At 42.7% G+C, this 25,006-nt stretch overlaps 1 protein-coding gene across 1 annotated transcript; it reads left to right on the top strand.

Annotated features, from left to right (window-relative positions):
* Positions 1-17,581: 17,581 nt before the first annotated feature.
* LOC145399695 (uncharacterized) lies at positions 17,582-24,744 on the top strand (the record flags this gene model as incomplete). Its single annotated transcript, XM_080272242.1, has 5 exons — positions 17,582-17,666; positions 21,618-21,733; positions 23,180-23,400; positions 23,684-23,812; positions 24,663-24,744. Coding segments are annotated over exons 1-5 (633 nt in total), but the record flags the coding sequence as incomplete, so codon positions are not given.
* Positions 24,745-25,006: the final 262 nt, after the last annotated feature.

Raw genomic sequence — 25,006 nt, 5'->3', positions numbered from 1 at the left:
AAACTCAACATGGATAATCTCCAACTGGCCATTGACTCTCTCCTGTCTCAAGTCTCTACCTTGGTTCGTATCCTGGTCGATGCTATCAATGGACGGGTCACTGCCGACTTAGTACCTGTCTCAGCTCTCCGTTCTGTCCTGGAAAGGGCTCACTCCACCTTCGGTCTCTCCCCGGTCCTCCCCTACTCCTCCCTTGAATATTATTATCCTGTTCTCGAAGCCACTCTTCTCACCACATACGTCGTCGTCCATATTCCTCTCCATTCTGCCATAACCTTCAACCTTTTCCACATCATTCCCTTCCCTTTCCGCCTCAACAACTCCTTGTTACAAGTATCTGTTCCTTCAGAATATTTCCTCCTCTCCCATGATCATCTTTCAGTAGCCTTCCTTTCTTCCACAGACCTCCAGCAATGTTCCTCCCTTACTCCGACCTCTCGTCTCTGTGCTGCCCACCTTTTCGCTATCTTCCCTAGCAGTGCTACACCCTGTGAGTCTGCTTTAGTTCGCAACCATTCCATCTACTCGGCCTGTTCTTTTGTCCCAGCTCCTGACCTCCCGGTCCACCATGCTCACCTCAACCATGGCCAGTACTTCTTCTTTGCTGTTCCCATCTCTGTTACAATGATGTGTCCTGGTTCTTTGGTTCGATCCGTCCCCACTAGTGGTCTCTACAAAGCACCTGACTATTGTACCATCACATCAGAGTCCGTCATCCCTTACGCCACTCGCTATCACTAATCTGTCCGTAAACACTCCTATGACATCTTTGAACCACTCGACATGCCTTCAACCCTACCATCTGCCAACATTACCATCACCTCCCCTAACTTGCGCATGCTCACCTTCCTCAATGACAGTGATTTCATTATGGATCAATTCTCTCTGGCCTTCAGCCGTTCATGGGTTCATCCAACAGTTGTGTTTCCCCCTGTGGTTATTGCTTTCATAGGTTTTCTACTCATCATCTGTGCAGTGCAGTGTTGTGTCAGAAAAATGGAACGTTGACTCCAGGAAATCAGAGTCGCTACAGGCATAGTACGCCCTACACCCGACATAGAAACTCCCCGTACTTAGTGCCCTCACATTCAGTGACTACCAATGCCATCTGACAATTAACCAAACTGTGAGCAGAACTCTGCCTACTAGAAAATGATGGTATTTCTTTAATGCATTACTGAGTGACAGTGTATCCTACAGAAAATAAAAAAAAGAAAAAAAATGGACGAAGAACAATAGCTCTCTCATATCTACTCCTTGTTTATCATGTATCAAACTATTATTGTGTAATTCCCATTATATCTATGTATACCTTCGACCCTTACTGGACTCGTACCTATTAATCCTTGTATGTCTTATATGTATATATCCTTCTAATTCCCTCCCCTCACCATGGCCATGTCTCCCCTACTGTCCCTGTATCATCCTTATCCCTTGTACAAACCTCCCCGCCCTTCCCTTAATACTAAAATCGAATACCAATTAACTCCTGGTGTCAGGAGACACCATCTCAGCTACCCAGGGGAGTAGTGTACCCCCTCCACAATATGTCTACCCCCAATGTATATATGTCCCCCCCCAATGCATACATGCCCCCACTAAAACTGCTGACCTAACACGCTTTTCCAGGACCTGAAGCCTGGGAAGAAGGCGTTATTGCAACAGTTGATAGCAGGCAGCCAAGACGGGCAGACTATTATACTGTGAGCTTGTAATAAACTCCTTATCTAGCTGTTTGTACAAGGAGTTTCTATCACCAAAGTATTGCAAGTTACATTCATATCCAGGGTAGATTTCGTCACTTTGTACGATTTGACTTTGGCAGGTTTGCACCCCCATTTCTAACCGTTCTTCACAACAGAATCACTAGATTTGAAGTGTGCCATGGTATTGCCGTCTCAAGAAACACCAGGTACCCTGCAAACACAGTAATAGTAGAAATATGTCGAACATGACTGAACAGTACAAAGTGTAAAAAATGGACAAATTTAGCCCAATGGAAAATGTTTGTGTGGGGAAATTATTTTTAAGGCAAATGAAAAATCAACATCATACTTGTGATTTATATATTAAAGTTCATTACCCAGCATTGCAGGGTTTTTAAACTTAGGGAAAATAATTTTTTGTCATAACCCTAATATGTATATATATATATATATATATATATATATATATATATATATATATATATATATATATATATATATATGGTACTCATATTATAGTGTACTTTATCATCTTAGTGGGATTCACCCAGACCCTGACCTGTATCATCATGTTTGCAGAATCTGTGTAGAAGAGACTCATTTTTTTGGTCATATATCTGATAGATGACTGACCTGGGTTCCTCATATTTGCTATGTTAAATCAGTTTGTATTCAGGCCTTGAATTTTGAGGGTTTTGGCTCATTCCTTATCGGGTGCTGACTGTCAGAGCCTCTTGTCCTGCACGGATCCTTTAATTTTTCTAAACTTGAACGTGGGTGTTAGGTGTATTCCTCTGCTAAAGATGCCCGTCTCTGGATGTTAGATTTGATATATCATCCTGGTGTTTGTCTTGCAACTGGGGTTAATGTTGTTGTCCTTCCTTCGAATTTACATCACCAGACATTGATGATGAAGTGTTAGTATCATCTTCACCACCTCCCGGACTCAGTGCCTTATGCCATGATCTAGGATTCCAGATCTTCTGTTAATAACATTCGTCCTAGATTCCTGAAACCTTTTGGTTACGTGGTGTAATCTGTTATGTCAAACTTCTTTGTTCCTAGCCTGGAAGCTTGTCCTAAACCCGATGATGGATTTTTGGCTACGGGCTCATGTGACATTTTGTTGGTCCATTGCTGGTAAAAAGGGCCCACTTCCCTCTCAAATGTCCCTCTCTTTTCTTTTTAGAATATGCCTTTACTCATAAGGGCTCTGTCTCTGCCTAAACTGATGGGTCAAGGAATGATACTAGAGTAGGTCTTGGTGTCGTCTTATCTTACCTTTGGTCAGGGTATGTTTTTTTTTTTTTTTTTAACGAAGAAACCGACTTTAATTTGCTTTCCAAACCATACTTAATTTCCTCCAAGTAGGTTTTTGTGGTTTTTATTGACTCCTACAATGCTGTACTTGCACTGAAATCTTTAAATTACCTCACCCTTTGGATTCATCAGTTTAAGGGAGGTTTTTCTACCTTGGGTGTCGTGGTCTTCATGTGGTTTTGTTGAATTTCTGCCCATGTGTGGGTGTCTGGGAATGAGTGCACTGATATTTCTGGCTAAGGCAACATTAGCTCGCCCTCCTGCTAGTGTGGGATCCCATACCCTATATCAAGTGCCAGCATGTGATCTTTAACCGTTTTACTGCTGGATAGATTCAGCATTCTTGGCATAACCTCTAGGGTGTGGTGGGGGCTTACAAAATGTGTGCTATTGTTGGTAAGGTGGACTTCTTTGCTTGCCGGGGCACGTCTCGCCAGTGGGAGACGGGTTTAAGCTGATTGCAAATTATCCCTACATGGTTCTCTCATTTATTTCTAGCGATGGGTGATCCTCCGCCTGTCAGTGAGGATTCTTGGTCCACCTTACCGTGCAGCACTTTCTGACAGAATGCCCCAGTCCTGGGTATTTACAACGTTAGTACCTCTCTGAGCATCAGTCAGGGGTGAATTGGCCTGTACTGTATTTTGTCGGTGCTTGGGGAGGTTGCCTGTTGTATGGGAGGGACATCCTTTCACTATATGAAGACTGCTTCATAAGATTATTATTCAGTGTTTTTAAGTATTTAGTGCTTTTTAGTGTGTTTCTAGTGTTTAGATTTTCACTTGCGATTAGATTCTTCTCCGCTTGTACTGTTTGTTGCCTTGTTTTGCCTTGATATCCAGAGGCATATGACACTGGCAGTTGCACCACCAATTTTTCTTTTAATTTAGTCACTCAGACAATTTTGTTTTGTTGGTTACATAGCAAAGAGAGGGAGGGAGATGATTAAACTACTTTATTATTATTAAGCTTCAGCGGAACAAAACCACACTGAGGATCAGAGGCTGTAGGTCACAAGCTAGATATTGCACATTTTGACATTAAATGAAAATCTGCCCCATCTTCCCTTTTTCTGTTTTGTACTTTGACAACTTGCTTAAATGGTAAAGCTTTTCAGTGTCTGGTTTTATACAAGGCATGTGTGTAATGAATGGTATTGAGGCCGTGCAGTTACACTGATTGATTACAGGCTTAACTGAGAAATCAGCTTAGTGCATATTGATTTCATTTTTTCTCTCTCTCTTTCTTTTAATGAAGCTCACTTGCAAACGGTGAAGGGGAGAGAGAGGGACATTAGCCATTATCTGGACTCCACCATGACTTATTCCCGCATATGGTCTACTTGGGGCCTTACCTTGGGAAAGGGTTGTTTGGAGGATGGAGGCAACTACTGTAGAAGGAAGAGAGGTTGTTGGCCCATGGCTAGGTTAGTCCCTTGTGGACCATGCCTCCTACCCACCTTGTCTGTGGTAAGGCATGTGTATGATATGCCAGGGACCTGAGGAAGGCTGCCCTGTACCACGTGGGCCAGCACCTTGTGGATCACTGCTTGTTGTGTGATGCTCCAATGCTAGTGTTAAATTTTGAAAAGTACATTCATGGTGGTTGCCATCTTTCTAGCATTAATGCACTTCCTTGCTGCCTGAAACAACATTGCTTCAGAGAAATGGGCTGCTGACCAGGCCAAGCAACCCACATTGCTCGTTATGGTTGATAATGCACTGGAGGCGTCATTCAGAGAAAATGTGTGCTGTCTGTTAGTCAGTCATTTGAGCCAGTTTCAAACAAAGCTGCCAATTCCAGCACAGAACCCAAGCAGTTGGGTCGCTGGTGGGAGCTAAGATCTGAGAGATGAGTGCAGATGGCAGTTTTGGTGCTTGCCAATGACACTGCAAATAGGATAGGTGTGATCCAGTGAGGAACTTTGTAAAAGGCAGACCACATCTCCAGACCTGGAAAGAGGCGTGCTGGCGGCAGTGAGGGAGCCAACTCCTCCAAGAAGGCTGTCCCTTTCCAAATGTTGTGGTAGTTGCTGCCCAGCATGGCCCAGGGGAAGAAGGGTGTGGCCATTGATGCCCTGAGGGTGCAGTTCTTCAAAGCTGTTAGTTGCACGACATTGTTTTCTTCGAGGGAAGGTCGTGTGGTCAACACAGTGTTGTATACGTCTGTAACAGCTGTGGCATTGATCATGAAGGGCCCTGCTCTTGCTTACTCCTTCCTGAACTAGATAGGGTGAAACTGGACCTCTGCGGTTTACTGCAGGGTTAAGACCCAGCATAATATGATTTCATTGCTATAATTTAGCAGTTCGTATGACTGCTATATGAAGGTTTTGATGAATGAGTGCTCAACAGACAGCTTCTAATCCTTCAGGACTGACTCCCAGTTAAATGTAAGCGGTCTTCGCTTCGTCCGGCTATCCCATCCTCCTAATTCTCCTCCCAATGTAAGTGTAAAGGTGTGTAGTTTTTTAAAGGGAATGGGGTTTACTCCTTCTCTGGACCGGATAACCTAGCTGGGACTCCGTGAAGTGAAACTAAAAACTAATACTCTCATCAAAGATTCCTATCATGGTCAGTGGAAGAATCACTCTTGCCTCACGAATCTGTTGGACTTTTTCAATAATATGATGAATATGTACTAGGAGACTAAATCTTTTCACGTTGTCCATCTCGATTTTCCAAAAGGATTTTGACAAAGTTCCACACGAAAGACTTCTTCAAAAGCTAAAGGCACATGGACTCATTTGCAGTTTGCTAGAATGATCGAAGATTAACTCACTGGAAGAAAGCAGAGTTGTAACAAATGGAAAAGGATCAGACAGGGTAAATTTGCTGCAGGGCTGAGTGTTAAATTCTGTTTTTTTTTTTTTTAATTCAAAAATGATATTGATGAAGGATTACTTTGTAAGATCTCTAAAATTGCCGACGATAATAAAATAGGTAACAGAGTAGATACAGCATTCCACAAGCAAGGAATTCAGAGAGATCTTGATCAACTGTTTGACTGGAGGCAAACATGGAAAATGGATTTCAGTATTAAGAAATGTAAAGTGCTAAACACTGGCAGTAAAATCACAAGGGCCAGTTGTAACTTGAATGATATACAAAATGATAGGGTAAGCCATGAAAATGACGTAGGATTTATAATAACAAATGATATAAAGCCAAGCAAATAATGTACAGAAGCTGTTAAAAAAGATAAATTAATTGAATTTATAGGTACACCATTTGAATATAAATACGAAAACAGCGTCCTTACTTTTATATATCTTTTGGTCTGATCAGCTATTTCAGGTCAGGTGCGGGTAAGGGGATGAGTCTGTTATGATGTGGCAGGGTAAACCAGCTCTGCTGTCGGGCCCTGCTGCGGATGTCACTGATTGCATTGCGCAGTTGACCCTTGTGCAGTGTGGTGCGGTGAGGATCTGTCCGTTCTCCCCTTTGGGGCTAAGATGCGAATGAATGTGTTTGAATGGATGAGTAAATGGGGAGTGTGTCGTCCTGTCTCGGCTACCTCCCTTTCCTTGGGGGAAGCAGCCTAGGTATATAGATAGATATAGAATATTTCTTGGTGCGTCCTCACTTGGCGTATTGCGTTCAATTTTGGTCACTGTAAAAGGTATGGAGAAACTTGAGAAAGTCAATGAAGTGAGACAAAGGTGATATCTAAACTGAGAAACAAACCATGTGAGGGGCGCTTAGAAGCCCTGAATCTCTTTACCTTAACTAAACGCATTTTATGAGATTTAATTCAAGTATTCGACATAATCAAAAGGACACGACAATATGGCCATCGATAACCACATCATAGTTGATCACTCAAACTACACTGGAGGTAATGGTCGCAAAATTATCGGCAGACGATTTCACTTACATGAATCTAAGCATTTCGTCTTTAACAGAGTTGTAAGTATAAGGCACAAACTCCCATTAAATGTAGTAATCTGTGATGCAGCACTAACCCTTAAAAATCACATGGATAGGCATGTGTCATCAAACCCCCAGTTAAATATGTTCACTCCTGAATGACAGTTCTGTGGTAAATTTATTTTTTCTTCAGAGCCTGGAAGACACAAGTGCAGAACAACATCGATAAATATTGCTGACTTATTATTACTCTCCTTTTCAGGTAAACTGTGTAAAATTTTACTTCCATTCCCTCTTTTCTACGAAATTTTCATGACAGATTTTTTTCTTGTTTTTTAATACTGCATGGTGGCCCTTCTCTTTATTTTTAGCTGGATTCAGCTGGAGAGTTAGGTTGGCGAGAGGTGGGGGAGCCTCCCTGTTTTTCTGTCCTTGTCTTTAACTGATACATTAGTTTTATTAATTATAATCTTCCCTATACCAAACACCCACGACAGGACCAACAGGTTTGTTACTGTTTGCGTTCTTTTGTTCTGCTTTGTACACTTTTGACTGACGAGAATCTGGGGACGAGCGGGAGGACAATGATGAAGAGGGACACAAGGAGTAGCATAGTCTAGTATGAGTATTTTGGCTGTGATGTAGCTCTGCACCTGCCTGTTGTACAGTTTAAATTGAATCCACCAGTGACTACAGTAGGTGGAATAGTGGAGGCATGGGAGAAGGGGGACGTGGGTCGGTGATCTAAGTGAAACATAAGTGATGGTAGTGTCACTCCCCCCCTCCCCCCCTACCCTTTGCTCCGGGGATGGATGGCTAGTGGTGGAGGGCGTGAAGGAACCATGATGCTGTCTCTCCTTCCCTCCTCCACTGAATTCCTCCTGTCAATTACCTCGGCTACTGTCCGGGCGACACTTTAATGGCTTGGGGGAGCTTGTCACGTCCTCTGCTTATCTGTCTTGATGCTCTGGATGGCTGGAGAGATCAGCTGATGAAGCTAATCTATCTTGATGCTCTGCATGTCTGGAGAGACCATGTGATTAATTTCCTGCCCATTCCTCCAGGTGCTTGGGCGTTGGCAGTGTTTCTACTGTTACGCCTTCCCCCAGTGCAATGCTTTGCCCTCTGCTTGTGCTTCAGTAGGCTGGGCTAAGGTGTTTGGAGGAGGGAGCCATGTTACTAGACCTGCTTCACTGGCGGAAACCAAGTTTCTTACTATCCTCCCACGTCAGCCTGCGTCCCCAGTGGTGAGCTGCCGGCTTTTGGACCTCTTCCATTGGGGTGCCAGGTAGATGTATTCCGGGAGGCTGTTCATGTTGGGGATACTAGACATGGTGTCCTTCTCTCGATGGCAGGTGTCACAGTGCAGGGAAATGAAGAAGTCTCCCTCTGCACAGTCGCCCCGAGAAATGAAGGCAGGATATGCAGTTTTCGCTAACGCTATAAGATATATATTTCTCCTTGTATCACCTTAAAGTAAGCTTGATTTCTGTAACTGTATTGGAAAACAGTCAGTAAAGGCTAAAATACATGTTCATTTCGGATTTGAAAGGAAGATTTTATTAATTAGGACGATAAGAAATCATAAGACGGAACTGCTTGAAACTTCAGAATTATTACTTATGGGGAGCCAGGATTCATTTGTGGAGCTGAAACCTGTTATGGACTAAAACAATAATTGATGAATAGCCTGACACTGAAATGATGTACAAATAATTATAATTTAAATAAATAACTAATATAAATGAAATTCTTTGTCATAACACCAAAGAAAAACTTTCATAAATGTATTTCCGTTTTTCTGTCTTCATGGACGGCGGAAGAGGGAAAAACAGTAAATAAGTAGGCTATTCAAGTTGGACCATCCACAAGCATGAATGGAGACGTCTGTTGCCTACAGACAATTACTGCACCATATAAAAGTCTTCATATCTTGAATATAAATTGTTAGCAAAACCTAATTTAGTTTATTTGGTCAGAAAAAATATGGAAGAAAATGGTTGAGGAGAAGTGGTATTCACTTGTCCATTATAGGGATTAAGTGTGTTTAAGATTACCTGTATTGCCAAGCCTAATTACAAGAAATAATATTGACTGCGACATTTTTATCCTATAACAGAAAATGTTTTGCTGCCTCCTCATGGAAAGAATAAAGCGGAAATAATTTTGATACTATTCACTGAGAGGATAATATCTAGGTGCCACCTAATATAATATATTCTTAATACCAAACCATTCTCTTTCTCATCCTCCTTGATATATCATGCTCACAGCATTTGAAAATCAGCGTAAATGCTGCATTAAAGAAAATCTCAATTGGCTTGGTTCCGAGGAAATATCATTAGGCTGCTGCTTCAGGAACATGTTGGGTAAACTGCGCGGAGTACTACGAAACACACATTTGAAAGACGTGCATAGGAATACATAACACATTCAGGTTTGGAAGACTTATCAGTTTCAAATTCTGTGGACGGGTTCGTCAGCGTCCTTGTGTTTTTGTTGGAGCATCTCCACACCTGCATCCCCCACTAATGGACTGTACCGGGCCATCAGCCATTCACTGACTTCGGTATTATACACTGAGTGATACTAAAAGACCACAGGGCCATGAAAGTACATTTTTACACCAGACTACTGGTATTTTTATTATTTCTTCGTACTTACATAAACTAAGTCATCACCACTTTCATCCAGACGTCCATTACCACCCACACACGTACAGTTAGTTTAAAGTAGAGATGGAGAGGCTTGGTTCCTGGTTAGACATCAAGCAGGTTCGACATGGTGATGTGTCATCAGGATTGGGTACAATAGGCTCCTCTCTTCGTTCCGACAGTACCACGAAATCATGATCCCAATAGTACTTGCTTTCCACTAGTTCTATCAGTATAATCGACCCATTTGTTCTTTATCATCATCATCCGGGCCTCGTTTCCCACCCTAGGGCAGGTTGAGGAGTAGCAATATCCAGACAGCCCAAATTTGCCCAATCCAATGGGCCACACTTCCATTCACTCATCATTCAAATCCTCAGAATCCTGGCTGTATCGCATACACCAAAAACATTCACCACCATTTTGTTGCATCACATAAACGTATCCGATAGAGTTAATCTGGATGCTGCCACGTTATAAAGGGGTGCCAAATCCCTGATCATGCATTTCACGGCATTCATCCACCCAGCTCGATCTCTTGTCAGTTCCCTAGCTTCACCGACTTCCAAACTTCTCTTCCTCACGCACTCATCCACCATATCTCTCCACCTTCTTCTTGGCCTACCTCGCCTCCTCCCTCCTTCAAATTCGCTCAGTTATACCTTTTTCACCACTCAGTTGTTGTCCATTCTCTCCACATAACCATATGATCTCAGTACATTTTCTTCGTTTCTCGTGTCCACCGACTTCCTCACACCACATCTTTCACAAATCACATTATTTCGTATCTTATCCACCCTCTGTACTCCACATACATTCCTCAGCAGTCCCTTCTCCACTGCTCCTACTCCTGACTTCATTTTCATGCCACATCATAGTCTTACATCCACAGGTTAAAGTTGTCACTAACACTCCTTCATGTAAGCCTCATGCATCTGCATCAAGCCTCTGTTTCTTATCATGGCCTTCATTGCACTAGCTACTTTTCTTCCTTGTGTCACTCTACTTTCAACTTCTTTTGCACATTTTCCTTTCTTTTTGTATCACTGTACCTGGGTATTTGACCTCTCTCACTAATTCCAATCTCTCTTCATTCACTGAAACATCGCACTGTGAGTCACCTTCTCATTCAGTGACCATCCCTTTTCTCTTTTCTACATTTAATCTCAAGGCACGATGCTCACAGACATCAGCAAACCCATTTGCTACAGGCAGGAAATCATGCCATGGAATTAATTTAACCACTTCGTGAGTAATTACTGCATGCAAGGAGGCTGGATTTTTTTTTTTTTTTCAACTTAATGAATGCTACGATTTACTTGCCTGGATCTAAGAAAGGAGAAATACCTTGATGACTAATCCCACTGACTTTGAGAGTCCATTTGTACGACAGTGTGGGATGCTTAGCGATCGAATAAAAGAGCAGGATTAAACTTGGCTCCCTCACTGGTTGCCTAACCCTGCGCGGCCGACTGACTCACCCGCTGCTGCCTCACCATCATCTCTCCTCTGGTAAGTCTTGAGAGTGTGGCAACGTGCTGGTGTTGCTGACGGTGTTAGTGTGGTGCTGGTGTGGCTGACGGTGTTAGTGTGGTGCTGGTGTGGCTGACGATGTTAGTGTAGTGCTGGTGTGGCTGACGGTCTTAGTGTGGTGCTGGTTTGTTTGACGGTGTCAGTCTGGTGCTGGTGTGGCTGACAGTGTTAGTGTGGTGCTGGTGTGGCTGATGGTGTTAGTGTGGTGCTGATGTGGCTGACGGTGTAAGTGTGGTGCCGGTGTGGCTGACGGTGTTAGTGTGGTGCTGGTGTGGCTGACGGTGTTAGTGTGGTGCTGGTGTGGCTGAGGGTGTTAGTGTGGTGCTGGTGTGGCTGAGGGGGTTAGTGTGGTGCTGGTGTGACTGACGGTGTTAGTGTGGTGCTGGTGTGGCTGAGAGTGGTATATTGATACCGCTGTGAGTGGAAGTATGATCGCGTGGATTTTTCCTGAATGTAATAGGAATAAAACGTACGATACCGTGCCAAGGCAGGAGGTATGGAGATGTAGGAGGTAGGAGGGCGTTTCAGAAAACTATGTGCGACTGGTTAAAGATGTGTACGTCTGGGCGAGAACTCGGGTCAGAAGTAATGTTGATGTGACAGAGAAGTTTCCAGTAAAAGTTTGGCTACGTCAGGGATTCTCAATTTGTTAATGGATGTTTTGGGGAGAGGCATCAGTGAAGAGATTCCATGGGTTATGTTGTTTGCAAATGCTATTGTGCTGATAGATACCACCAGGCAGGGAGTAGAACAGAAGTTGGAGGAGTGGAGAAAGAAAATGGAGGATAGAGGACTTAAAAATAGTTAGAGAAAGACGGAATATATATGCTTTAATGGAGAAGAAGAACAGGGAGATGTGAGTTTATTAGGAGAAAAGTTGAAATGAGTTGGGACATTCAAGTATTTGGCCTGGAATATAGCAGCTGACGAAGAACTGGATGCTGAAATCAATCACAGGATAAAGGCAGAATGGAGAAACTGGAGGGATATGTCAGAAGCGTTATGTGATAGAGAAATCAGGGCAAGAGTGTAAGGAATTGTGTATATAACGGTGGTAACGCCTGTAGTGATATACGATTTGGAAACTTGGTCCATAAAGAAGTCTCAGGAGAGAGAGCTGGGGATGGCGGAGATGTGGATGCTGAGATGGATGAACGGGGTCACGAGAATGATAAGATCAGGAATGAGAGAATTAGGGGAACGATTAAGGTTGTGGAAATCTCAAAGAAGGTGCAGGAGAGGGGACTACAATGGCACGGATGTGTAATGAGAAAGAATGAGGACTCTGTGGAGTGATGGGCTTGGAAGTGGAGAGCAGACCCAGAAGGGGCCGGCCGAGGAGTCAATAGATGGTCTTTATACACCGAGATAGGAGGGAGAAGAATATAGCAGGGAATGCATCTGGACATACGGAAGAATGGAGACGACTAGTCAGAAACAGCGACCCCATGATAAACATAGGCAAAATGGCGGAAGAAGAGGAGTAGGGGAGGGAAGGAATGTAATATAATAATAATTCAGTAACAATAATAATAATAATAATAATAATAAAGGTACAGGAGATCAGAATGGCTGGAGAGTGTCAACTGGGACTGTCTTCATATTGGCAAGGAATGTGTGAATCCATATTTTGAACTAAGACAGATTGTGGAGAGACCCACAGTGGGAAGACATTGCGGAGAGAAATAGGAAGGACTGTATATATATATATATATATATAGAGAGAGAGAGAGAGAGAGAGAGAGAGAGAGAGAGAGAGAGAGAGAGAGAGAGAGAGAGATCTGTAAACAGCTCTCAACTTGAAACTCATTTGTGGTATTTTATGTGTTGCAGGAGGGCTCAGTCTGTTGGTGTGGGCATGGGTGTGGCAGTGGGAGTAGAAAATTAATTAATGATGCAGCGTAGACACTGATAACGCTGAGTCGTCCTCCCAGCACACAAAAACTCACCCAGCAGGGTTGAAGACGAGCGTCTTATATAGACCATCCTGTATACCTAAAAAGGCAATGCCAGATGAAAATGGAAGGAATGGAGAGCACTTTGTGTGTGTTTGATTTCGATGTGAAACTGTTGAATGCTGTATACTTATGTGTAAAAGGTGATGGATTTCTATGAGAGGGTTTCAATATTGGTGTCAGTGTGGGGCATGATGATGATGCTGATCATGCCGATGATGATAGTGATGATGACTGGCTGACTATCTTCACCTCTCTCGGCGCTTTAAGAAAACTTGCTAATATTGTGTCCCAAGCAATGGTGATGACACTATATATATTCTCATCAGCTTCCTAATGAAATCCTACTAATTCATTCCTTTGCTCTGGAACTGGTTTGAACTATGACTCCAGAAAAAAAAGTACGGCATGATGTTTTCTGGTCCCTGACATTGACTGAATGTTAAGACCATAGACTGAGACCAAAACAATAGTACGTCGAAAAATAGTAGGGCAGAAACCATTTATTGCACTAAACCCGTCCAGCAATGCTCTGACAGTTTTCTTAATTCATTTCCCATTGACACTAAAGCGAGATGTAAGAAACAAGACAGAGTAGGGAATTTACCAAGTTGAATTTTACATGGCAATTGTAATATATGGAAAGTAAGAGATGTTTCTGTTGATTTATGTATTAATGTATTCCTAACTATCAAAACAGTAATTAATTTATTTTACCCCGAAACAGAATACAACCAAATGAAATGGGAATATAAGACACAGCAAGTGCAAAGGCCAGAGGCATGGGCTTATGATTATACTTTACATCCTTGAAATTTTAAGTAACCAACGAACAGCTCTTATCACGACAGTTTCTATCTGTCTATCTATCTATTGCCAGACGCCTCAATCCTGTTCGGGGTGGCCACAAACAAATCGCCTCCACGTCTCCCTGTCCCCCACCACTTCACTGCCCCGCTCCCAACTCACACACCCTTCTCTCATATACCTCTCCACCCCATCCCTCCATCTCATCCTCGGCCTCCCCCTCCCTCTTCCTCCCTCCACCTCACTCACATACACTCTCTTCGTCAGTATCTCACCCTCAATCCTCTCCACATGGCCAAACCACCTCAGTGTATTCCTCCGAACGCTTCCTATTACGTCCACATCCACACCACAACGCTCCTTTATATCCTCATTTGTCAGCCTGTCTCTCCATGTGACTCCACAGGATCCTCTTAAATAACTCATTTCTACTGCTCTCACTCTTGACTTCTCTCCTTCCAGGAACGTCCAAGCTTCACTTCCATACGTTAGAGTTGGTATCACAATAATTTAATGTAGTAACTTTTTCACTTCCATGCTCACTTCCCTTTTTCTTATCACTGCTTTCAAGGAACCAGCAACCTTTCTTCCCTGCTGTACCCTTTCAAGCACTTCACCCTCCAAATCTCCATCCTTACTCATCACACTACCTAAGTACTTAAACGTACTCACATTTTCCAATTCCTCACCATCCAACCTCGCTGTACATTCACTGACTTCACCTCTCTCAAAGACCATCACTTTACTCTTCCCTACATTCACCTTTAGATTCCGTTTCTTACACACTCTCCCAAACTCATCCACCAAGCCTTGCAGCTCTCCTTCGTCTTCACTCAACAACACAGTATCATCTGCATACAACAGTACAGGGAGTTTCCAAACACTATCCTCTCTCGCCAGGGCCACTCCAACATCCATTACCCTACCTTGTACCTCTTTTATTACCCCATCCATGTACAGATTGAACAACCATGGAGACATGACACATCCCTGTTTCAACCCAAGCTTCAATAAGAAAAATTCACTCAGTTCACCATCCACACGCACTGCATACATACATACTCTTCACAGCATTCAACATCTTCCCATCTACTCCATATATTCTTAAAACTTTCCACAATCCTTGTCTATCCACCTGGTCATATGCTTTCTCCAAATCCATGAAAGCTGCATACAACTTCTTTCCCTTCTCTAGAAACTTTTCCACTAAAGATCTAAGAATGAATATCTGATCTACCCAACCTCTTCCCTTCCTAAAGCCTCCCTGTTCTTCTCCACCTAATTCCTCTGTTCTTTCTCTATCTCTGTCAATGAGTATCCTACCATACACTTTTCCTATTATACTAAGAAGACAGATGCCCCTATGATTACCACACACTTCTTTTTCACGTTTTCCTTTGTACAAGGGAATAATTATACCTGACTTCCAATCCTCCGGGACTCTACCTTCCTCCCAGGCCAATCTGCACATTTTCCACATCCATTCTACTGCTATCTCTCCCCCATGCTTCAGCATTTCACCACACACTCCATCAGTTCCTGAGGCTTTCCCCAATTTAACTTTCTTCATTGCTTCCACAACTTCTATCCTACTGATTTCTTCCTGTCTTCTGACCTCCCTCCTTCTCCCAGCCATTCCCCTGCCACTTATACTCGCATTACTTCCATCCTCTATGTTCAGCAATTCCTTAAAAATGTTCTCTCCATCTGCTCAATTTTTCTCCCCTCTCCACTAGTAATCTGCCATTTTTATTTTTCACTCCCCTGCTAACTTCTCTTCCAGCCTGTCTTACGCTTTTCACCTCTTTCCAGAACATTTTCTTACAGTCTCTCCACTTTACACTCAATTTCCTTCCAATTTCCTCATCCGCTCTCTTCGTACTCTCTCTTAGTAATCTTTTCACCTCTCTCTTTCTTTCTACATATAACTCTCTCTTCCACCACTCAGCTTCTTCCACGCCCCTATTTCTCATCCATTCATTGTATGCTTTCTTCTTTTGTGCCACAGCCTGTCTTACCTCTTCATTCCACAACGTTGTTCCTTGCACACCCCTCCAGATTTTCTTCATCCCACACACCACATCACATGCTGCACATATTTCTTCTGTAAATATCCTGCACACACCTTCCACGTCCCCCATCTGCTCCAATTCATATTTGCCCAATCGTTCCTCCACTTCTCTCTTATAGTCTGCCTTTTTCTCATCCTCTTGTAACCTTTCCACTCTCCTTACAAATACTCCTTCTTCCCGTCCTTCACTTCTTCTATTTTTCCATCCTAATTGGACCTTGATTCTGGCCACCACCAAGTGGTGATCAGAAAGTCCACTCCCCCAACCTCTATAAGCTCTTGCATCCATTACACATTTTCGCATCCTTTCATCCACACACACATAGTCAATCATTGTCTTCCTTTCATTCAGTTCACCACCCACCCATCTCATCACTCGCCATGTATACCTGTGGATCATTTGTGCCTGAAGAGGCTATTGGCTATCACCAACCCCTCCCAGCACAAATGTCCACTAACGCACTGCCATTCTCATCTATCTCAGCAGGCACACCCCACTCACCAACTATTCCATCCACCTTCACACTCCTTATTTTACCATTCATATCACCGATCAAAAACACTCTCTCATCCCTTCCAAACTTTTCCATGCACACTTCCACATTTGTCCAGAACTCTTCTCTCTCTGTTTGCATGATCTTGCGTTGGCGCATACACACACACACAGAATCGCCCACATTTGTATTCCAACTTTCAGTCTTACCCACACAATCCTTGACCCAAATGATCCATACTCTCTTATGCTCTTCTTCCATCTTTATGACAGTTTCACTACCTTTAATAATTTGCACACAGGAAAATGAAGCGTGGTAAAACATTCACGAAAACTGTGATGGCCCAACGCGCCAAGTTCGTGCAGCTCTGGGCGGAGGGACTGTCATTACGTGTCATAGCCAAGGTGACAGGCACCAGCAGCACCACAGTCAGGCGTTGGGTGAGGCGATGGCAGAGAGACGGAGACCTGTCCACGAGGAAAACGGGATTCAGGTCATCAAAGAAATCCGGGGACAAGGCTTTCCTCTTACCCCTAGCCGAAGCATATCTCGATGCATTGAGAGTCCACCCTTGCCCCTCACATCAGACGCGAACGCCATATATCACATGACTGCAAAGGCTTATGCCATCAGAATGCTATATATATTTCACCCAGCGTGTACAACTTTATGCACATTATTATTTTTATCAACCATCACCATAGATATATAAAGTGGACAGATCTGCCTCCCATAATATACTGTATAATCAATATTAAGCATTTTATTTGACATTGAAGAATCTTACTTTAGAATTCTGGACAGTAGGTAAGACTAAGCGTATGAAGTTTAGGAGAGTAAGAAAAATTTCAAACACTTCAAAACCTGACTGTGCCACTTTATAGATCGAGTTTTGTACCATTTAAAACCGTCATTTCCCCTTCCTTGAGATTACAATACCTTCATAGAGATACTGTAATTGATCCCTTCACTTTGGCAGATTCTTCCTGAGCACAATAAATTATCTGATGACCTTGGAAATAAAATGGACAAAAGACCATGGTGTTAAAGAAAAAAGTGGATATTTTAATACCCTTTAATCATTCAGATCTTTCTCTAGTTGAATAAGGTGTGTGTGTGTGTGTGTGTGTGTGTGTGAAATAAAGATTCTGCTCTATCTCCAGCCCGGGGGAATGAGGAAGATGAAGGTCTTGAAGATATGCATGTTCCTGATACACGTATTTCTCCTGCTGGACATTAATGGACTGAAGGTTTCAGGTAAGTAGCAATGCAGATTAATTCCAGGTAAGTGGAAATGTAGATTAATTCCAAGTGGGTAGCAATGCAGATCATTTACAAGTAAGTAACAGAGAAGATATATTAAAAACTTTTTCACTCGTCCCATAATTTAGACATGCTTAGAAAAAACAAACATGATAATATTCACCAGTTTTTTTTTTGTGTGAACAAAAAGAAAATACTGTTCCTTGGTTCCTTGAGTATCTTTGCTATTGTTTCTATGAAATATTCTACAGACGGAGGGATGTAATCTCTTACTGACTCCTCAGTATTCTGTTACTTGTAGAGTCACCTGAAAGCAGCTTTATATCTAGTGAGTGGATGGTGTATGCCCACACTTATCACAAAATAATAATTAAAATAATTATATTATTATTATTGTATATGAGATATAATACCTAGTAGCTATGAATGCGTTAAAATTTCTATCTGTCTATAGCCCGACGCCCTGATCCTACAAAGGGTGGCCGCAGACAAAACGCCTCCAAGTCACTCTGTCACCCACCATTTGACTACCCTCCCGCCAACACACTCCCTCCTTCCTCATATACCTCTCAACTCCATCCCTCCACCTCATCCTCGGTCTACCCCTCCCTCTTCCTCCGTCCACCTCACCTACATACACCCTCTTAGTCAGTCTTTCACTCTCCATTCTCTCCACATGTCCAAACCACCTCAGTGTATTTCTTCTAATCTTCTCAACAACATCCACATCCACCCCACAACGTTCCTTCACTTCCGCATTCGTCAACCTGTCTCTCCATATCACTCCACATGCTCCTTTCAAGTAACTTATTTCCACTGCTTTCACTCTTGAATTGTTCCCCTCTTGCAAGGTCCATGCCTCGCTTCCATACATCAGGGTAGGGATCATAATACTATCATGCAATAACTTCTTAACTTCCATACTTACCTTCCTATTTCTCATCACTGCTTTCAGTGAACCAACAACCTTCCTTCCCTGCTGTACCCTTTCACGCACTTCATCCCCCAAAGTTCCATTCTTACTCATCACACTACCCAAGTACTTGAATGCACTCACATTCTCCATATCCTCACCATTCAATCTCACGGTACATTCTGTGACTTCATTCCTCTCAAATACCATAACTTTACTCTTGTTTACATTAACTTTCAGCTTCCTCCTCCTACACACTGTCCCAGATTCATTCACCAAACCTTGCAACTCCCATTCATCTTCACTCAACAATACTGTATCATCAGAAAACAGCAACACTGGAATCTTCCAAATCTCATCCTCATTCATTAGACCCACCCCCACATCCACTGCCCTACCTTGCACCTCCTTTACAACCCCATCCATGTATTGTATATATTAAACGGCCATGGAGACATCACACGACCCTGTTTCAGTCCCACATTGAAATAAAAGAACTCACTCAGTTCACCATCCACTTGCACCGTAGCCCTAGCTCCTTCGTACATACTCTTCACAGCATTCAACAATTTCCCATCCACTCCATATATCCTTAATACCTTCCACATACCTTGCCTATCTATTCTATCATGAGCTTTCTCCAAGCCCATGAAGGCAGCATACACTTTCTTTCCCTTTTCTAGATACTTCACTAAACATCTTAGAACAAATATCTGATCTACACACCCTTTTTTCTTCCTAAATTCCCCTTCTTCTTCTCCAACTAGCTCCTCTGTCATATGCCTAACCCTATCAATGAGTATTTTACCATATATTTTACCAGTCACACTAAAAAGGCAAGTACCCCTCTGGTTACCACATACTTCTCTCTCCCTTTTTCCTTTGTATAAAGGAACAATTATACCTGATTTCCAGTCCTTTGGAACCCTTCCCTCTTCCCAAGCCAATCTACACAACTTCCATATCCACTCCACAACAATCTCACCCCCATACCTCAGCATTTCACCACACACTCCATCAATTCCTTGGGCCTTTCCCAACTTGATCTTCTTCATTGCTTCCACTACTTCCGTCCTACTGATCTCTTCCTCCCTCCTCTCATCTCTTCTTCTCCCAGCCATTCCCCAACCACTTATACTCGCACTGCTGACTCTCTACATTCAACAAATCCTCAAAGTGCTCCTTCCGTCTCCTCAATTTCTCTCTCTTCTCCACCAACAATCTATTATTCCTATCTTTCACTCCCCTACTATTTCCCCTTTCACACTGCCTTACTTTCTTTACCTCCTTCCAAAACAATTTCTTACTCTCCCTCCATTTCACACTCAGATTCCTCCCAAACTCTTCATCCACTTTCTTCTTACTCTCCTTCGCCAGTCTCTTCACCTCCCTTCTCCTGCTCACATATACCTCTCTCTTCTCTCTCTCATTTTCTCCCCTATCTCTACTCGCTGTCCAGTCACTATATGCCTTCTTCTTTTGTTCCACAGCTCGTTTCACCTCATCATTCCACCATGCTGTCCCTTGCACACCCTTGCATCTCCTCCTCACTCCACAAACCGCCTCACACACTGTGCCTATCTCTTCTGTAAATATCTTACATACCTCTTCCACCCTTTCCATCTGCTCTACTTCATACCTTCCCAATCTTTCTTCCACTATGCTCTTATACTCTGCCATTTTCTCACTATCTTGCAAATTCTCCACTCTTCTCACAGGAGCTGTTTCCTCCTGTCTTCCCCTTCGTCTCCTCAACCATTTTCTTTGCAGCTTTACCTTGGCCATCACTATGTGATGGTCCGAGACTCCATTCCCACACCCTCTCCACACTCTTGCATCCAACACTTGTCTTCTTATTCCCTCATCCACACACACGTAGTCTATCATTGCCTTTCGTTCAACAAGTTCACCATCCATCCTCCTCATTACTCTCCATGTATACCGGTGGATCATCTTATGTCGAAAGTAGGTGTTGGCTATTGCCAACCCCTTACCAGCACAGATGTCCACCAAAGCACTACCATTCCCATCTACTTCAGCTGGCACACCCCACTGACCAACCACTCCATCCACTCGTACATTCCTAACTTTGCCATTCATGTCTCCAATCAAAAGCACTCTCTCGCTTCTCTCAGATTTGTCCATACATGCTTCTACTTTCGCCCAAAACTCATCTTTCACTCTTGTCATTTGGTCCTCTGTCGGAGCATACATACATACAATCGCCCACGCTTGTATACCTACTTTCATCCTCACCCATACAATCTTTGCACCCACTGTTCCATACTCTCTTATATTCTCCTTCCACTTCTTGCTTATCATCAGACATACCCCCTCTCTTGCCCTCTCATTCTCATTAGCTCCCGCACATAGACCTAAACCATTTTCCCATTCTCTCACTCTTTCACCTTACGATTTAGTTTCAGTCAATCCACATATATCCACTCTTGCATCCTCAAGCACCTGAACAATCTCCCTCTCTTTCACTTCATCATTCACTCCTCTCACATTCCACGTTCTCACCCTCAGAATGTCCTTTGTCCGTTCTTTAGTCGTCAACGTATGGTCTGTCCTGGTCCGAGGCGCTTTATTCGCTTGTCTAGTTAGTTCTTTTTACGGGGTGGGGCGCTATCCCACCACCAACCTTTTTAGTCGCCTTACGACAAGCAGGGATACTGGGAGTATTCTTGAAATCCCCCTACCCCCAGGGGGGGTAAAAACACACTTTCATAATTATAATCTATATATATAACAACAAATAACATCTGACAGACACATTATATAATACAGATGGGAATGATGAAGTGGCCACGGTTGGGGCACTGAATGCTGTACTTACACCAACACAGCATTCTGATTCCTTCGTCTTTATTGTCATCAACAACAATTTACCAGTAAGTAGCACAGAATGAATGGTTTTACTAATAATCCAATAATTCTTGAATACTGTACTGGTTAGGAGTTTTAGTTTTTCATTAAAAAATGATTATCAATAATTTTTTTTTTAAAGCATCCTTGATGTTAGTTTGCAGGTGTGAGTGGTGTTGTTGCGCCGTGGGGTTTGGGGGTGTTCAGAGTGGCGGTGGACGGCCAGGACGCTAACGTGACGCAGGCACAGCTCTCCCGGGTGGTCAGTCAGGCACGCCAGGTAGGTCACTTTCACATTAATGCTGAGGCGGGTATGTCACTTTCACATTACTGCTGAGATGGGTAGATCACTCTGAAATTACTGCTGAGGTCGGTAGGTCACTCTCACACTACTGCTGAGGAGGGTGATTCACTCTCACATTACTGCTGAGGAGGGTAGGTCACTCAGTATTACTGCTGAGGCTGGTAGACCACTCTCACGTTACTGCTAAGGCTGGTAAGTCACCCTCATATTACTGCTGTGGCAGTTAGGTCACTCTCATATTAATGCGGAGGCGGGTTGGTCGCTCTCACTTCACAAACATCCATGTACAAAAAGGTTTTTCTGAAGTGACATCACCATGAATGCCCTGGTGTGAAGGTCAGCAGCCTGGAGTAACTGCATGCAGTGTCAACATTAGAACAAAGTTGCTATTGATGCTGCTTTACCCTGGTCTGTCTTGCCGAATAGCTCCATCTAAAACATATTAGCAACTGTTTCTGTGGGACCGTCCAACGAGTAAAACATATACACAGTAAAAGGAACTGGTGCCCCCTTGTGGCAGACAGTGCCTCACCAGGGTCGGCCCAGGGTCCATCCCCACAACGATGTTTAGGACTATACTTTGAGATCTGGCTCCTGGATGGACGCCACATGTGCTTCGCTTCACCTAGAGTACACAGCGCCACTACGTGTAGGCTCCTCCTCTGCGCCTTTAAGCACAATGAATGACATCAACAGAAGAGGCAGATGATGCATGGTAGACAGAGAGTCTTGGTCCAAGAAATCGTTGAAAAGGCGTGTGAGATCTGCTGCCCTGGAACTCAATTACAGGAATGATGTTATGGGATAGGAGATTGGCCACCAAAGCTATTTTGTGTCCCTGGTCAAAGATATACAGTAGATTCAGTTACGAAATCATTAATTTTAATCTAAACACGGTACAGATACTTTTGCTTTGCATTCACTAAAAGGTGAGGTATCATTAAACTGATACTATTAATACCTATCCAGTAGTAATCAATAATATTTCTTTATTCTGCTTAATATGGCTGAAGTAACAAACCTTTCAATATCGTATAAGTGAATGCACAGCTTGAAATTGGAAAGCAGAGTGCTTTAAAAGCACCACTTTTATATTTTCTGTTGAGTGGTATATGAATGAAATACGTAGTGTCATAACTAAAGTATTTTTTAAACTACAAAGGAGTAAGCCTTGCAAATTTTATTATTTGCAAAGTATAGCCTGACCATGTTTAACTGAACCTACATGTAAGGTAAGTGTAACTTTATTCTCCACACTGATGGCATAGTCCATATTTTTGTTTATTGGAAATCATTTATATATTAGTGTTAAATATTGCATTATGCTCCATAATTTGTATAAAATTGTTACCATTAGTAAACACTCTCGTAATCTTGCATTTATGGACTGTAAACTCATATATTAAGTGTTGGCACCAGCAGCTGCGGCAGGTGTCACGGTCCGTGACGGTGGTGGTGGTGAATGACGACCCAGCCTTTCTCTCCGCCTTCATCCAGTTGTCTCTCAATGTTTACCTCCTGCTGTGGTCAACGAGGCTTATTGTTCTCACTCGTCTACCACTTTTCCGCCTCCATCACCTCCGCAAGAGTCTGGCTGTGACAAACTCCATGTTGCTCATTATCTCCACTGTGCCAAAGCCTAAGTTAGCTGAAACTTTAGACTTATCAGTGATTGTAATATATGATCTGTCCGTCTGGTTAACCTTTTTCATGAGCAGGAAGGTTTATACCCATTAATTAAGTATCTCCCTTCTGTTGTGTTATTCTTTTTTGTACACTTAAATAACATAACACGCATTTGTAAGGCATTTCTGTTTTTTTTTTTTTTTAGGGGGGGGAGATTTATCATTGTTATCATCTTTTATAGGAAGGTATTTTCTCATTCGTGAAGTATTTCCTAATTTCCTTTGCCATGACTTATTGCAGGTGCAGTGTATATATAGAAGAGCCCTATAGGTCCCTCGAGAACAATCCAATACTGATCGCCTTCTGTACTGCTCAGCGAAACCTTACACTCACCTCTCATTTCTCTCTCTTCCCGGAGAAACACAACACGTGAGTTTTTTTCTCTCTCCCTCTCTCTCTCTCTCTCTCTCTCTCTCTCTCTCTCTCTCTCTCTGTGATGTTTACTGAAATAAGTTTTAAAAAATCCTGGTATACTCGTATTATAACAACAGCTAATAATTTCTCACTGTTCTATGAGCTTTACCTCGTTATACAACTTCGTTATGGACATCAGAGAGGGTCTGATGTTCATCACACAGAAACTGTCCTTCCCACAGACACAAGTTCACAATGCCAGACTGCAATAAGGTCTTGGTTCCTTTCTTCGGTGCCATCACATAATAAAACTAACCAGCAAACCACTTCACCTTCACTATACTGAAGTCCCTTTCACCATAACACAGTAACTCGCCTCGTATATCCCATCCTTACTAAGCGATCAAATCTCACTCTAACCCCAACAAGAGATCTCTACACATACCCGGCTGAAACATCTGAATTCCTGCAATTCACTGGGGTTTACTTCTAAATTAACCTGTCTCTACAACAGGAAGAACAACGGAGGAAGAAACCGGTACTGTACACGGGAAAAAATCATCTCACACATTGCCAGTACGTAGTAGTATGCTGCCTGGCTCACACCTGAGAGTCTCGAGTTCACTTCCTGTCATATTGGCAATATGTTAGAAGAACAAGAACATTGTTACGGACATATTATTTTGAAGAAAGTTCGGAACACTTTTTAAAAGCGAAAAAAGATTCTCCCAGAAAGAAAAAAATATTTATACTATAAACAGAACAGCAAAAAAAAAAAAAAAAAAAAAAAAAGAGCGTGCACTCACTACACAACGAAATTTAAAAATTTCGTTTCCCTGATTGCATTAACTTTTGCTTTATGTAGGCTGTCACAGCGCCCTCAGCTGCTAGTAGCGAGACTGTTAGTGATGCCGTACACCAAGACAGTGAATGACCCCACGGCACCCGGGGGAAAAAGAATTGTTGACCCGAGGGGAAGCCTGGCAGAAACTGTTGCCAAAGCCATGAATTTTACGTAAGTTTAAGATTTCTGTGCAGGTTGTGACTGTCAGTTATGTGTATGAATATTATTAACCAATGCAGTGTACAGATTATGTTGCAGATTTGTGATTTCTGTGATTTCAAAGAGTTATGTATAAATGTAAACACACGGGTGAGGCAGAATGCTTTTCGACTCTACCACTTTAAGCAGGTATAGTCTGAAGTGGT

Source organism: Coenobita brevimanus, chromosome 50 (genome assembly GCF_032717465.1).
Source record: "Coenobita brevimanus isolate Jiangsu-jjx chromosome 50, ASM3271746v2, whole genome shotgun sequence".
NCBI classification, from domain to species: Eukaryota; Metazoa; Arthropoda; class Malacostraca; order Decapoda; family Coenobitidae; genus Coenobita; species Coenobita brevimanus.
Note: the sequence above shows the minus strand (reverse complement) of the source record. Positions and strands in the feature narration are given on the sequence as shown.